The 17,441-nt window shown below is 34.4% G+C and overlaps 1 protein-coding gene across 1 annotated transcript in view; it reads right to left on the bottom strand.

Moving 5' to 3' along the window:
* Nucleotides 1-354: 354 nt before the first annotated feature.
* The window catches only part of DGKB (diacylglycerol kinase beta), a 337,863-nt gene continuing 320,776 nt past the window's right edge, over nt 355-17,441 (bottom strand). The window contains exons 24-26 of the mRNA XM_013941524.2: nt 12,865-12,985; nt 10,705-10,765; nt 355-505 (exon numbers count right to left, since the gene is read on the bottom strand). Of these exons, the coding sequence (XP_013796978.1) occupies nt 398-505; nt 10,705-10,765; nt 12,865-12,985 (290 nt within the window). The 3' untranslated portion in view covers nt 355-397. The remainder of the gene's footprint in view (nt 506-10,704; nt 10,766-12,864; nt 12,986-17,441) is intronic.

The following is a 17,441-nucleotide window of genomic DNA, read 5'->3' as shown; positions in this document are numbered from 1 at the left end:
AAGAGATATTATTGAAACTATGGCATATGATCATTGTAGTAGAAAAAAATTATATATGGAATTATATAGAGAAAATCAAATTACCCATGGCATTCTCTTCCCATATTCCATGGCAGAATTATCCCATAAATCAGTAAATGGTAACGCATGCAACAAAAAATATGCCGTATCACTTTATGTAAACATCTGCTTTCTTCATGCAAAATGCCTACAAAACTGTGACAATAATTTTTTTCTAATAGCATAGTTTTGCATTAGCTCAGTCACAGAAACTGTTAAACCAAAATCCATGATTTTGCAAGTGGAAGATATTCTAAAATTCTTGAAAGATTTCCAGAATAAATATTCCAAAGCCCAACACAGCTAATTGGTTTTCTAAAAACTAAACCACATAGGCTTATTCCTTGCTGTGGTTCCTTGTTCTTTTGATGATAGAAGAGAAAAGACCAGTTTTTGGAGGTGGTCCCATCAACATGGGTGCTTGGTTCTTGTGGGTTATTTTTATCTGGGGGAAGAAAGAAGAAAAATAGAGTTATCCCTAGAACTAGTTCAGCTCCTAACCTCAAATATCCAAAATACCTGAACCATCTTTAAATGTGACTCCTCAACCATCTTCATTTAATCAAAGATGAAAGGACCTATATTTTTTATGAATGATACAACATATGCAGTATGCCAATCTATGTACAATCATTGTTACCACAAATACTTTAAATTATACCGGCAATCAATATTATTAATCGTATGAATGAAATACATGCCAATATGTGATCTTGCTTTTTGGGTGCGAGATTTATTGGTAGCTGTTGAATATTTTACATATTTACAAGGTGAATAATAATTTAAAAGCTGGAAAGGACATACATGCTGACAGACCAAGCTGTTGCCTATTATTAAGATATAAGCTGTTTCTCTGTATGCTTTATTTATAAATCTAATCAAGCTGTACTTCTCTTTTAATACAAGACACTGCTTAATTTCAAAATAACCATTATGAATGAAAGTCAAAAATTAACACACAAAAAAGGTCAAGAATGATGAACTAGCATTTTAATTTGTTAATTAATTGGTAATAGAATAGACTCAAATATTGAAAAGCCTATTTAAAATACTTTACAAGACTTCTCTAAAGTCACCCGTTTTGATTTCTTTGATATAAAACTACGAATCACCTTAAATGAGACAACCTTAAAGTAGATTATGTCTGCAATTTTCTCTAATTCAAGTCTAAATTAGAGAAGACATTTTATGAATGTATGCTATGCTCAAAGCTAATTGAAAGCAATTATCAAAGTGGCATTTTGTCTGTGACTTTAAGATACATTGTAAGATAATAAATGATTCTCATTATGTAATAAAAAGGTCACATCTTGCCTTTGGGCTAGTGACACTAAGAGTTTTTCAAAAGCAATCCGAGACATTTTCTTTAGTGAACTACGACTAATACGAGAACCATCACTTATTAAATATCAGTTGTCATCTGCAGAGTACCCACATCAGAGATGGGTATTTCTTTCAAAAAGAAACACCACCTCATTAAAAACTGGAAAAATATATCTCTTAAAGTGCATGCCTGACATTTTCAAGTTAAAATGAATATCCTTCACTTGTCATTCACTAATAGTAATGAAACAAAAAATGTATGTCACATGGAGAGGCTCATTAAAATATAGATCAGGACATTTCTTGGGGTGGAAATTTACTTTACAGTCTAAAGAGACAGAAACATAAAAATCTCAACAGAACAAGTGGGTTTATTTAACTGTATTATAGCCTTTACTTTATTCTCCAAATGTTCATTTCCATGCCACCTTAGTTCATTAGTCTCATATTTCATATGTGACCTCTTTTTGTCAACATTGCTCATTAGTATCAAATTTAGTATATCATTTTTTGGCAACCTAGATTACATTCACACAGAAAATAAGTCCTGCTTCCAAAGATTGGCATAAACATATCTTTTCACAAGAAATTCTGCTTCAGGCACCACTTTGGAAGCCAAATCTGTAATTGGGATCAACTGGCATTATTCCATTGATGTCACTTTATACCAGCTGATGATCTGGTCCTGGAAATCCTCAAGGATTTCTGCAACTTTCACATCCTTCATAAGACATACTCTGGGACTTGGAGAATAGTGATGACATCAACCAGAGCCTAAGGATCAATACATAAAGTAATGTGCAGCTGCTGTGAGTAAATTCTTTGAGAGACATGAGGGCTCAGCATATTGCAAGATTTGGCCATGATGAGGCAGTAGGAATGTCCTCAGAATTTCCTTTCAGAGGCAAATCATTGTAATTCTTCAAATGAATAAAAGAGCAAAGCACAAAAGATGGCTTTAGCATGAAGAGGTGAAGTAATCCTGAGACCTCATACAGATTGCATGTTGGATTGGGGCTCTTCAGTGCTGCTGAGGATGAATGCAATTACATATTGAGAAAATATTTATCATTTGTAATGTTCTTTTTTGGCTTGAGCCATCTGTTTCAGAGACCATGACCTCTTCAGTATGTTGTATCCTATCAGCTGAGATCAGCTAAGATGCCTGAACATGATTAACCACTCATGCACATGAGAATGGAGTCCTATATACATTTCTCTGCGGCATATTTTCAACTGTTGCAAATTGGCACAATTCCACTAGCTTCAAGTATACATTATGTTCTGAAAATACAAAAATAAAATGTAAACTTAAAGTACATATTTTATGTATCCTTGGTAGCATAAGTTAGCATTGCATTAGCTAACAATGATAACCATTGATTCCTTTAATTTCCTGCTGGAAAATATAGATAAAAAATCTGATATTTGGGTGATAAAATGAGATCAGTATGCTTGTAATACACTCTGTCTTTACTGGACCATAGCAATACCTTGCCTGAAATATGCGAATTTTGTCTTGTCAAGACTCTCAGGCACTGTGTTTCTGCCCTGGACTCTCGCTTCTGCTTTTCTCCCCATACTAGCTGCAATGCCAGAGTTGGTGCTGTGAGTTTGGGGGATAACCGAAAAGTGAAAGTACACGCTTTCAGACAGGAAGCAGCACTGAAGACTTAAGAGTGCTGGGCGGGAGACTGAAAGGGACAAAAAAACCCTTTAGTTGTGAGTAATCAAAATTTAGTTAAGTTAAAAAGAAAAAATGGTATCTTATTGCGGCTACTTATAGCTCTGTGTAGATTCCGCATTTGTGTACATGAAGTATCTAAAGACTAATTTTTACCATTCACTTTTTCTCCCTCATTCAGCAAGCAACCTCACGTCTTCTGTATTAGAAATATAATTTTAGAAGCTTTAAATGAGACTCACTAGTCTTTTTCTTTCTCCTTTTTCCCTGGGTGAATCTGTGTTTAAAACTGACTCAAAACAAAAGATATATAGAGAAACAAATTGTTCAGAAAAAAAAAACCCGAAAGCTCAACCCTAAGCTAGCATATTTTTAGCAACTGACAATACCCTGACAGAATCATACAAAATACTATGGAGTTCTGTGAAAATAATTTTTGAGAACATTTACTCAGTTTTGTAGAAAATACAGGATGACTTACAGAAAATAAGGAGAGTGTTCTTAAACATAAATTAAGGGGAGAGACTGAAGTGTGGCTGGAGGAAAAAGCAATCAAATACTTTTATATGGCACAAATTTATATTTAAAAACATGAAAAATATAGAAATAACAAATTTACATTTAGGAGGAAAGTAAATAGACAAATGAATTGCTAAGATGTCATGGATTTTTGTTGAAAGCCCGATGTACAACATTATAGGTTAAACTCAAGCTCTTGAAGCCAATGGCAAAACCCCCATTCACTAACTGAAGCCAAGATTTTATTCTATGAGTTCATGATCACAGAAATTTAAAGGACTAGTATATCTAGTAAATAGATTTAGCAGAAAAGTACTGCATTTGCAAATTTAAAATCACCTTTGCAGTATTAGAAAGTGTGTCTAATGATATATTTGTGGGAAGGAAAACTAGATCCAATCAAAAAAGAACATAATTCTTAAAAGTAGAGGTGGTAATTGCTCCCTATTCGAAGACAGGGAATTTTCTAATAAAGGAGAACCCTGGGTTTGTGATATTAAAGATGTTTATAAAAGCATAAATGGATATTTATTTGTTTCAGGAGCAGGTCAGAGTTTCAAACTATTCCTTGAAGTCACATTAATACAATGCATTCAGTAAATAAAATGCATTGCACATTAATAATTTGAGAGTAATAACTACATCTTTTAGATCAATCAGTTTTCCTTTTATGTTCATTTTTCTGCAATATGTGCTGGTTACATATGTGTTCCTCACTTCACAGAATGCCTAAATGCTTCATATTAATACAAAATACAGTGTTATAAATATAGGTACTAACTGGAATGCTAAGTGACAACAGAAAACTGAAAACAGAGATAATCAGTTCTGCTTATACTATTTCAATCGATATTAGAGAAATGGTATTATTTCTGTATTTTAAGGAGAGAAGGATAAACTGAAAGATAAAAATATATTAATTTGGATCTGGTAGTTCATGGCCACTTTGTTCCATGTTACCAGCAGGGTTTGGCTGTTGGTAGGTTTGATGGTAGGAGGGTTTCCCACAGCTTAGGTGCCCATAGCTTACTCCTTTCCTTTATGGGAAATGGATGGATGTGACACCTCTGTATCATAGGAGAGCCAAATACTTTTATCTTCCTATAAGCGATCAAGTGCTGTACTGGGTATCATGATGGGAATAAGAACTATAGAATGTAGGCAGTGCTAAAAAAAAAAAAAAAAATTAACCTGTGACTTGTATTATGTAGCATTTGGTCAAATCTCTCAGATCTAGACTGGTGGTTTTAAATATAGAGTTATGCAACACATCTTTTAAATAAATTTCTTAACAATATTATTGTGCAAAGTGCAATCAAATCTAATCAGTTTGGCATTAATTAAGCTCTAATAATATACTCTAGTCTCTCTCCTAAGTAGTGTGATCCGTTTCCCCTTCACACAGGTAGATTGAAAACATTATGGTGTCATCATTATTTTTAAACATACTGAGAAAATGACAGAGCTGCAAAATTAAAATAAATGATTAATGGAATTTTTTTCATGTTTTGTACTAATAGGTATCACTGAGGTTTTAAATTAATAGAGCTGTCAAGCTCAGGGTTGTTACAGATCCAGTGCAGAACAAAAATGGAAATTATGTATTCCACAGACACCTAAAGATGACACTTTGGAATATTTTAAATTTTAATTAGTAGGTGCAATTGTTTTTTCCCCCTTCCCCCCTTAAACCACTGCAAATTAATTGGCAATTAGTCACAACTAATTCTTTTCTTAACAATCTGAACTGGAAAGAAAGGTACATTACACGTTAACATATTTGTCTGGGGTGCAGAAAGCACACATGCAGTAAATTGCTTTGTCAATTACAAAAACTACTGTTGTGAAATTAAGAAAAAATATTCATAGGTAAACAAAACTAATTAATGCGCAGTGTACCTGTGAGCACAAAAAATAATGCCCAGCTACACAATAAATTGTTAGAACCTCATAAAAGCACTCTGGCGTAGAAACAGAAATGTATGCACATTGTTACTCAAAAGAGGGGGGAAAGATACAGCATTTTATTATAACACCAAAAACTTTTTCTACATATCCACTTATACCCTAACTATGTAATAACTGCCTAATATTCTACTAACATCAGCTGCTGTAGCTAGGACCCAGTTCCTCTTTGCCCTAAACAAACAGATACAAAAGTCTAATTTCCCACTTTTTAAAAAAACTGACAAAAAAAATCTCATTACATTCACTGACATGGAAAGAGGATACTGTACAGACTGACAGGCTAGAAAACAGCTGCAGATTCCTCCTGCCATCTATGGGGTGTGGGAGCCAATGGAGCTACATGAAAGCAAATCTGTGATTCTTCCTTTTAGCTTTCTTACACAGCCCTGCCATATCGTGAATATGATTACAAGCTCTTTTTGATTTTAGTTCTTGTTTCTCTCTGGACTTAACTAGAAAGGTAGGATTTCAGTAGGCCCTCTGTGCTCAGGTTCATCACATCTTTAGGAACTAAAGGAAAGGCTAGAAAGAAACCATCCGTTCATTCCAAACTTATTTTCAAGTACATACAAATTATAATATTCTGAAATTTTATTTCTGAGTTTCATCATTAAATGGCTTACTAAAAATATACCTTTCAGGAAATGATTCTAAAAATACTATTATACACAAGATATGTTATATGTTTTGTTTTGGAGGTCTATGAAATTGCATTTCTGGCAGTCCATTATAATGGCTCTCCCTACGGTTATCAGTTTTATTCCTTCATTCAGGCAATATTCTTGCATATTCTATAAACATTTCTCCCTTCCACTTTTAATCTAATGATGTTAGCAGCTTAAGGCTCTTTCAAACATGATGCCAAACAAGTCAGAAACAGATGAAAGAACTGAAATCACAGTTATTTCTAGTTAAGACAGCATATTCTTATAGATTTTTCAAAACAATGCTAATAATTTATGTACTTAAATTGAAAGATTATTTTTCTAAAAAAAATCCTGATGGCTGAAGCTAGAAGTTTATCAAATTAACTTGAGAGTCTTTGAAATTTCATTGCTATTAATGACCTGTTTGGAGATCAGGTGAAACCATAGATATCTTTCATGTTGCTATATTTGTCTGGCAGAGCTCTGATAGAATTTCCTCCTCAGCTAATCAGACAAGATGTTTAACATAACATTAACATTATCATCTTTCCTTCTCCCAAAGACTCTTCTATAAAAAACAGTGAAAACAATACAATTTGACATTCAGATTCTGCATCTTATTATACCAGAGCAGAGTGACTTTGTCAGACACTGCAGTCTGCGTATGTTCAACATACTGAAAATTCTGGATGGTAAGATATCTAGAGCAGGGCCATTCACATTTTTAAGTATGCATAGAACAAGCAAGAATGTACTTCTGCTCTCTTTTAGAGATGCTAGTGGAATGTGCAATAGAAGATGGTAAAAGGTGGTAAATGAAGCACACTAATTTTTTTAGTACTAAAGCAAATCACAGGAAAGAAAAATCACAAATCATGTAGCTTCTGGGAGATCACTGCATTATCTATTGCATTCCACAATATTTTTCAGTCTACTGTGTCATTTTTGGGGTACATGGTCTCTATATGTTTGAGAAGGAACAGCTATCAGCAGCTCGTGCTCTTTGTATAACGTCAGAACAGAGAAGTAGCAGAGCTGAGCTTATTGCTTCCATTCTCACATCAACAGGAAAAAAATAGGAAACAAACTTCAGGGAAAAAAACAAAACAAAACAGGAAATAAACTTCAAAGCCTCCATGTGCTGATGTCATCCCATATATAACAGGGATTTGATACAGAACTTGTTTTCCTTAGTCTGCTTAATAGAATCAAGCAGGAGAATTTTGATCAGGTCAAACCAGATTTCTTGAAAAATCACTTGCAAAATCTGAATGCGAAACAGAAAAGGACTTCCGAGCGTAACCACTTGCACCTTGGGACAGAGTTGAATCAATACTCGCTGATAGATTGAATTTCTTTCTCACTTTAATCTCTGTAATTTTTATATCCCCAAGAACTACCGAACTCAGGTGACACTGAAGTTATAAGCAGCTTGTCTAATTTCCAAAGAAGTCTTACTAAGCCAGTAGGGACTGAGAGACTGTAGACCTGACTCCAAAATGGTCCCACAGGTGCTAAGTACTCAGCATCATCACACTTAATTTGAGGATAAATGCTACACTAGTAGCACAATCCACAGCTCCTGCGTAAGATCTTTAGGTTCCTCACACATTACAGAATCATTCACAAGAGCCAATACCCCAATAGGCCTAATGACTGGGGAGATTCTTCGTCTTGTCCCTCGGCGGGGTTTAGATATGTGATTGGCACACATCATCACCTGCACACAACTTGCAGTCTACAGATCCATCCCAAAGGGGCTACTCAGCTCATTGGGTTCCTGAGATAACCATGCCAAAATGAAACTTGGTTTATTTCAACTACTATACTATTAGTGTAGGCTAACATTAGCCTATACTAATAAGCACCCTCCCTCAGCATCCTACATATAAAAATGCGAGTCCAGAGCTAGTATGGGTATCTCCTCACCACGTCACGGTGCCTGATGTGTTAGTGTCGGCAGCTGTATACATGGGCCTCAGTTCCTTGTAAGAGCTAGGGAAAGAGATTTCCTAAGAGATAGGGGGAAAAAAGGAAAAACAAACTCTCATGTGTTTCTTAAGAAACAGAAGTCAGTATTTCTTTATCTGGTCATCCAGATTTTCCCTGTTTAAAAACTAGCAATTACTCATTCACTTGCAGGTAATTCTGGGAGAAAACTGATTTTGTCTGCAGAGAAGGCAAAAGCTCATGACTCTCATATTGTTCACTTCATATTTTTTCTGAAATTTGAGCTCTTGCAGGATGCAACTGGTTACATAGTTGGCTACACTTAAAAATGTGTTTTGATTTTATGTTTTCTTCAGACTCTGGTTTTGCATACACATCACTGAGAGACCATCCCTATCTCCATTTGATCACCTATGTGATCAAATACACGATGGCTTTCAAACAAAGCCCCCTCTGAAGCACACACTTGGAAGTCAAATCTTAAACTTCAGCTGAGAGAAATCTAACATCCACCTTTGGCATTATCTCAGGAGGAATTCCTAGTTACTTTGCAGAGAACCTTAAGGAAAAATTCTAACTTGGTTAGAATTACAGTGAGGAGGAGACAGGTTGGAACATACATGTTTTTTCCTTCATAAGATGTAGAGAACAGGCCAGGGCAGATGTATAATAATGTAAGGAGCAATTGCAATACATACTTTAAGCTCCTCAGCAGCAGAAAAAATCCTGCAAAATAACTAAGATAAAATAAAATGAATATTCTATATCTAAATTCATGGTGGAGCAGTACTGTAGACAAATAGTTCATGTATTTTCTTCTCAGATGAAATAAATACATTCAGTAGTGTAGCTTTTTTATATAACACAAAATATGCTCTTCTAACAATGATAGAGCAAAAGGGAAGGGTTCCACAGAAAAGTATATGCCATTTCTATCCCCTTTAAAAGGGTACTTTAACTGGACAGCAGTAATTATCAGTAATTATTTGCTGTTTCCTTAAGGCAGCAATTGAAGTATAAGAACTGTGTCTTTTCCCAGGGTTGCCCTCAATCATGCAGGCAGCTTATGCTAGCATTATCAATCAGATAGCAGGGATTTTGCATGGAGCAAGCAATCAAACAAAAAAAAGCCCATTTTGTTGCCAGCATCCTTCCATAAGTTCTCTACTGTAATCTGGCAACTGAAAAATTTCATGTCTTTTTCTTGAACAAATAACTGCTAGGTACAGTACTGTTGCTCTGCACTGAGCCATCCCTGTAGTAGAGGTAAAAATAATGGTATCTCTTAACTCAGAAAGATTTTCCGGACTAAGTCTTGTAAAATTCCCACTGTTTTGTCTTCACATAGGGTGCATTCACATGGTTCTCATTGCAGGATCAGAGGTGCTTACCACAGAGAATTAGAATTCAGCCTTTCCCGACTCTACAGCTCCCTTTTATTTTCTTTATGTAGCCTTGAATTTTACTAAGGAGGTGAAGTTCATGGAAGTGATCCAGTACCCTGGTCTGGAGAATTACCCCTTCTGTGGTGGGATGCCTTCTGGCTTGTCACATTGCTGGTTTGTCTTACTTACAGACTGTAAGGCTACAATAATTCATCTACTTAAAATCACAGGTTTTCTTTAGGGAAACAAAATTACTAAAATAGCACATTAAAACATGTTACTATGACTCTACTCAACGATAATGAGCTTAAACTTCTTCAACATTGTCTTAAACTGCTCAGTTAGCCTCTATAACCTACTGGAGAGGGATAATAATGGAGTGTTTTTAGAGCTACACCTTGTTTTTTTGTCTATTAAGAGTTATTCAAAGAACCTGCCCTGAGCAGCCTCCTCCCCATTCTATACTATTTGGAGGAAAGGATTTCTTCTTCCTGTTCACTGGCCCCCATTTCATACCTGTGGGCACTGAAACACCGTAACATAAGAGATTAATTTCCTTCCCTTCTCCTTTCAACCGTAAGGGTTTTTAATTATTATTTATCTTGTATGATTCAATCAGCACATTCAAAACTTCAGCTTTAAACAAAATGTTCTTGCTATGAGCTCTCTAAGGTAAATGGAAAGTCTTCCTAAGTTTTATAAGAGTTATTAGTCACATACATTTTAGCACCATAACTAATATCAGGTCTTCCTCAGCAATCAATAGAGTAAAAATGTGATAGTTCATCATAAAAAAAAGATGACACTAGGTAACAGGATACTGGGACTGTATCCTCTATGCATTCTCCAAAGTTTAAAATAAATATCATAATAATGCCTGTCTTTTTACTCCATCCCAACCTGTGGAAAAAACAGCATGATTAATTAAAAATGCAGTGGGTGCGAACTACATAATAATGCTGTGTGAGAAAGCTACTTAAGTAAATTAAGTCAATATTGATGGCAATGGTTGTCTTTTTCATCACAAATATTTTGCTTCTGTCACTTAAGAAGTGAAATTAAATAAATTAGTAAATACTTCTGACTATTGTCATTTCAGTGCCATAAAGAAAGTTTCTGAATATTCCTTTTTGTTCAGCACTCTTCTCAGAGATAAGAGTATACTTACTGTGCAAGGGGTCTGCATCCAAGGTTCCCCATCTATCTGCATAGGCAGAGACTTGCTGGTCCTGAAGTAATATATTTCATTGTATAAGTAAAAGTAACTAGACAAAACTGATAAATTTATGTATTAAAGAGACATATATAAGATGGCATAGATTCATATAATCCTGATTTATCCTAAACTTCTATATAATCTCTGGTATAATGAAACATGCTTATAAAATTAACCCTCCTAGTAGACAGCATAAACAAGCCTTAGCTTCATTTTCAACATAAATATAAAAATATAGCAAACATTCACACATCTTGCTACTAATATGCTACTCTCTCATGGGAGAATAGTCTGTAATTTGTGAAATAAAGAGTGAATTATGCAAAAAAAACCCCTTCAGGCCTAAACTTTATTAACTGAAAAGACAAAGAAACCTTTGCTATTTTTGGTAACTTTGACTGACTGCTATAAAGGAAATAAGAAATATACCTTAGCTCTACCATCAATGTTTGCTAGAACCATAAAAGATGTTTTCATGCTTTTGTCTAACTCTGGGTTAGACAGAGCACTCACATAACATGTGACAATTGTACTATATTCAGAGGCTTTAACTCACCGTGTTATAAATTCAAATTGTTAGTAAAGGGGCACTGATTTTAGCATAGAGCTGCAGCCAGTGTTCCACGTATACTTTTGGATACCACATTAAGCAAAGTATAGACAATTAGAAAGAAAAACAAAAGGATGATCTTTTGGGGTCTCTTACAACCCTATATTTCTGTGTTATAATGGTTTCCATACAGGCCTATTGGAAATAACATAGACTAAATAATAGCGAAAAAAGAATCAATTGAGCACTCATAATGGTCAGTAGAAATTCTGGCTTGGACCCTAACAGTTTGTGAGCTTAATCACTGTCATCTATGGGCATATGTGGATGAAGCGAAGAATGTGCAATGAGCCTTCACTTCATAGCTTGAGAAAGGTGCTTCTGTGGTCCTGCAATCTCTTGGTATCCAAAGAAGGTTGGAAGGAAGCATTCTCATTTCTCTTCTTCATCAACATGACAGAATACTTTGAAGTCAACACCACGCAATTCTTCAGGAGATTCTCAAAAATATACCAGGTCCTTTAGAAAATCCTACTTATTTTATTAAAGTTTTCATTAATATGCTTCAATAATTACCTTACTTTATGCCTCATTTTAGGCTTCTTAGACTTTAATTTATAACTTATGATTCTATTAAAATTTTGAAAACAGATACTGAAATAAAATTTGAAAACATATATTTATAGCTCTTAACAATAAGATTTCCATTCACAACATTTAATTTTACAAAAGAAAAGCACAGGATCACAGAAGGAAGGGCTAAAATGTTGTAAATTCCTTCCCCACTCCTACCAGTCCTGAAAAATTCTTCATCTCTCTCTTTTCCTGTACTTATCTAATCCAAAAGTTAGAATGGTTATTTTCTCCTTAACAGCTAACCTAAATTTCCTTTACTGTAAATGTTATGGTCACTTTTAGCTTAGTAAATGATAAAATACAACTAAATTAGCTTGCTCCACTGTTCATAGCTTACACATACCAATGCATTTATTATTAGTGACTTGTCAGTGTTCAGTAAATAACAAATAAATTAAAAACAGAGCACTTTGACTTCTAAGGATCAAAAACATGCTTTACAAATACTAATTACATGCTACTATTCCCTGGCGAGGAATGCATTAGAAATGGGTTAAAATGTGTTAAAGTGATGTTAAATGACTTTTTGCTCAAAATTGCCCAGAGTCTATGTCAATAATAAAACCCAAGATGTTCAGGCCCTACTCTTTTTGCTCCAACTGCTTGATAATATTTCCTCATAAGATGAAATGAGAGTTGAATACAACATGTGAAGCCTAAATGTAAACACCCTCTTTCTAGCTTTTTGACGCATTTAAAGAAAGGAAAACTTATGGGCATAGAATATGAATGGAATAAATATTTCCTTGACAAATTTCCCTTGAACATGTTGTAAATTACTACTATTTAATATATTACAATAATACTTTCATAAGCAATAAATACAGTAATCATGACTATTAAGTTACCAAAGAAAGTGAACCGGTAATGTGTAAAACATTACTGTTGTACTGCAACAGTACAGTGCATATCAGAGATGCCAGTACCTGATGACAACAGATGAGCACTGGGCAAGACGTCTTCCGGCACTTTTCAAGCCTGTATATATCTGACCCATCTCCATAGCTCCTTCCAGACCAACGACTTCCATAAGTTGGTCACTTAGATCTGAAAGTGTTGAAAATTTTTCTATTAGAAAAAATATTTTGTCTAGAAATGATTTTGACAGCAGTCATCCTAACTAGTTAGAATTTTTTTCAGAAGACCAGCTGATAAAAGATACAGGATGAGGTGAACAGAACTGGCAAAAGTGATTAAGGTGATGATTCCTAAGCAGTGATTGCAGCTTTAAGGCTGGGCACATGTGGGCCTGTCATCACAGCATTCTAAAATATCCTGACCAAAGTGATTTTACAATACAATAATACTCTTCATTATTTATTTTAATACATACATACATACAGAACTAAGAATTTTGTTATGGGAGAAAACAGGAAAGACTCATCTTTTGTTTACCTGAAGCACATTGAGTGAAAAGTTTGCATTTTAGAAATTTATGGTCTCTATCATTTCACGAGATATTTAAAATCTGGTAAAGTCCATGTCCCAGGCACTGCTGGAATCTCTTCTATACAATCCTTTTAAAAACAGTGTGCACAATTCTAATTCACCTTTGTGTTTGCATGCATTACAATAGTCTTTAATTATGTGACTACTTATTATTTTTTGCACAGGACTTTTGCCTCAATAAGTGCACAGATTCAATGCAAAAAGTGCAGAATTAAACTTTTATAAGCAACTATTCATCCAGCGTTTCTGAACTTTGGAGTGCTTGTTTGCACCCACTTACATATTTTTGTTTTACATTGCTTTTTGATTACATAGGATTTTGGCATTAAACTTCTAAAAATATCTTAAAAACATAATGTTTCTGGCAAAATAAATATTAAGTTGTTTGACTTCAAGGAGCAAGGACAAATTCTATCATCTAGAATTTCAGATACAAACAGAGATACAACCAGAACCCTGAACAGTAATATAGCAGTCTGTTTTGAGAAGCAACCAACAAAGGTAATGAAATCTTATTCAGAACCAACAAGGATGTTTTGTATAAAATGTTCTGCATGCTCCAGTTTAAGTGTCTGTTGCCAAGACCAGATAGACAAGACAAAGAAACAATTTTTTAGCTGTATATTATGTGTGTTTTATAGACTAGCTGTTAATATCCATGTTCCCAAAAGATATGCTATTTGGTGAAGCAGAGATGAGCTAAAATGTTAGTCTATCATCACATTGAAGAACGAAAGAAAAAGAGCACATTACTCTTTGTATATTTTAAACCCTTCAACCTTTAATGAAGGTAGAGTTTCATGCTAATTATCATATCTTTGAGACAAGTCCAAAGTTTCAAAGGGAGTCTTTTCTGTTCACTTCTTTGGGCTTTGAATGAAAGTAATTAAATTAAAAAAGTACTGTTATAGGAAAAAAAAAAGTATTAAAAGCAAATAGGATTTACAATCTGGATTATTCTGCTTCCAACCAGAAAGACTAATGCTATCCAATGCCTTCATTTTTATTCTTAGGTTTTCTTAGTGTTCCTTGCTATATTAATTTTCTTGTCAGGGTGAAATCGTCTTCATATAATGCAAATTAAGAAAAATAAACCCAATTCTTTCCTATTATGGAAAACAATAAGATGGACAATAAATTGAAATATATAATAGGATGGATTTTAACTATGCTTTTTTATAGTTTGCATGACTACAACACATGTAAACCTAATTTTATATGTTTGGCTTTCTGCTGAATTGTTTGTTTAAAGGATGGCATTCTTCTAAAATATTTTGCTTGAAGTTATTCATACCCTTTCAATCTTAACTCAGATTTAAACATCAGATTTTCCTGATATCCACAGAGATTTAATTTGGAAAGTCCTACTCATTTGCAAAAGCTTTTAAATTATAAAAGCACACAGAATTTTATAGATGTACTAAATCATTAAAATGTTTCTAGCCAAAGAAAACATCAAATTCCTATTCACTGGGTTATTAGAAAATTATTATTTTTAAAAGTGGGAGAATAATTAAGAACAGATTTTTATTACTGACAGCTCAGGCAACATATGCAAGATTCAGAATAGTGACATTTGCAATGATATAAATTTGATGCATCATTTTTCAATAGCTGTGAGATTAGTGCCAGTGACAGCAGTTAACTAAGGGCCAAATACTGCCCTTTGATCCACATCACATATCTCCAAAAATGTGGTATATTAAACACTGGAAGATGGAACTGAACAATACTTTCATATACCAAAAAAAGTGAAGCCTTTTCAAAAGCTTTGCATTTGCAATGGCACATTCCCAAAGTGGGGTTATTTTAGGCCAAATATGAATATTTTTAGCATCGAACTTAATTTAGACATAACCTTCCTTCAGAATCAGTTAGAACTAAAGCAAATGTAACATGCAATTGATTCTGAAGACTTAACTTAGGGTTAGTTTTTGCTACTGCCCTTGCTAATATATTTGACCTGCATGGGTCTACATAGCCAACGTACATTTCAACAATGCTTCAACTCTATTGACTTTGATAAAAACTTAGAGTGAGCAAAAGTGGAAAAGTGAGTGTATATTTTAGTGCAATTTTTCAAAGATGTTACATGGATATGGGTACTCTAGTTTAATATAAAGGGTCAAGACATCAATGAATTGACTGTTCATAAAAGGTCCTTACCAAAGACTCTGAAAGAAACTAAGCGCTCTTAAAAGAGGTCAGTTCCTCTTTTAAATTAAAAGATATGAAAGGAAAAGTCACTCTTCACTGTGGTGGAAGGTTATCACTAATTTCTTAGAAAGATCTGTGCTTGGCTCTGTACTGCTCAACATATTCCCCTAAATAACTTTGAAATAGGAGTAGATAGTGAGTTGCTGAGGATTCAGGAAAGAAAAGACAAAAGCCCATTAAAAAAAGTTGTAAAGGGATTTCACAATACTGAGTGATGGGGCAATAAAAAGGCAAGAATCCAAAAAATGTAACCTAATTCCAATGAGGGGAAACAGAGGTACACTGTTCTCTCTTTCTTTCTTTCTCTCCATATATATATGTATGTATGTATGTGTGCATATGTGTGTGTATATATATTTGTATATGTATATATGTTATGATGGGCTTTAAGTTAATACTATCATGCAGAAATTAGTTGTGGAGTTATTCTGGCTACTTCTATGAAAATACCAGCTCAATGCTCAATGGTGATCAAAATTCAAATATTATGATTGGTAACTCCATGCAGTACAGTATCTGTAGCTCTGATCCACTCATCCACAGAAAGATATAAAATAACTGGAAATTACAGAGAAAAGAGCAGCAAACGTGGTAACAAATATGGTTTGACTAGGACTAGGACTAGACTAGGACTCTTCAGAGAAGAAAAGAGATGAACAGAGGAAGGATGATAAAGTCAGAGGAAATCCTGAGTGTCATGGATTAGGTGAAGAGTACTGTTATTCATTATTTCTCAAATTTCCAGAAAGGGAGTGTCATAATGTTTCTAGAACAAGCAGGAAATACTTTTAATGTAATATGTAATTAAACCATGCAACCCATCATTGCAGGATGATCACAGGATATTACAGATGCTGAAAAGTTTAGATAAGTTAAAAAAAATAATTAGGCAAATTCATGAAACTACTGATGCCATATTGGACTTTAGAAATTCCCCAAATCACAAATTGACACATACCTGGGAGCGTATCTTCATGGAAGAATCACTGTAATTTTGCCCTCTTATAGTTTATTTCTAATGATACAATACTGGCTGGTGTTAGAGGTCAGATACTGAGCTACATGAACTTGTGGGTTGACCTAGTGGGACTGTTCTTGTTATCTTTTTATAGATCTTATGTATTTTTTATCCAGAATAATGAATGTTGCTTTCCATTACACATCATGTATTGCTTAGAACAGGCTTTAACATGGACTTCCCTAACTGTGTTTGGGACATAATTCAGAAAGTAATTCCTTTTGAGTCCCCAAATGATCCTTTAAAATTACATGCTCTTGTGCTTGTCTGTGTATGTCTCTACCATACTATATAGCAATAAATGCAATTTTTATAGATGTATTGCAGTTCTTTGGCATTATGCAGATTTTAGTCTATAGATAAAACAATAAAGTGGTGAATGCACTAATAATTTCTATGTGCTCCAATGCATGCTTTATCTTTTATAACCAGTTTTAGCTGGTTGTAGGTTTAGGAGACTGAAGATCAGATTTTCAAAAAGAGTGTAGTTGCTAAGAGTGAACAATTACAGCTATCAGATACTGAGCAGCTTTTCAATCCAGCCATGTCATTTAGTTGCCTAAATGAGAGCTGGTCTCACAGGTGGAGAGTATCTTCGTATTAGTGTATGAGGAAAGTGATTTTTGACTGATGCCTTTGGGTTCTTGGGTCAGCTTCTTCTACTGTGAGCTCTGTGAAAGAGCTGAAGGCTCTCACTTGTTTTCCATGTGAATGAGCTGTTAGAGTGTGTGGGAATGTTTTCACAGCACCGTGCCTCTCCTGCCCTCTTCCATAAACCAAACTACTTCACGTGTCTCCTCGTATTAGCCCCATCAGTAA

Source organism: Apteryx mantelli, chromosome 2 (assembly GCF_036417845.1).
Source record: "Apteryx mantelli isolate bAptMan1 chromosome 2, bAptMan1.hap1, whole genome shotgun sequence".
Lineage (NCBI taxonomy): Eukaryota > Metazoa > Chordata > Aves > Apterygiformes > Apterygidae > Apteryx > Apteryx mantelli.
The sequence above is the reverse complement of the archived record's forward strand: the minus strand, read 5'-3'. Positions and strand labels throughout refer to the sequence as shown.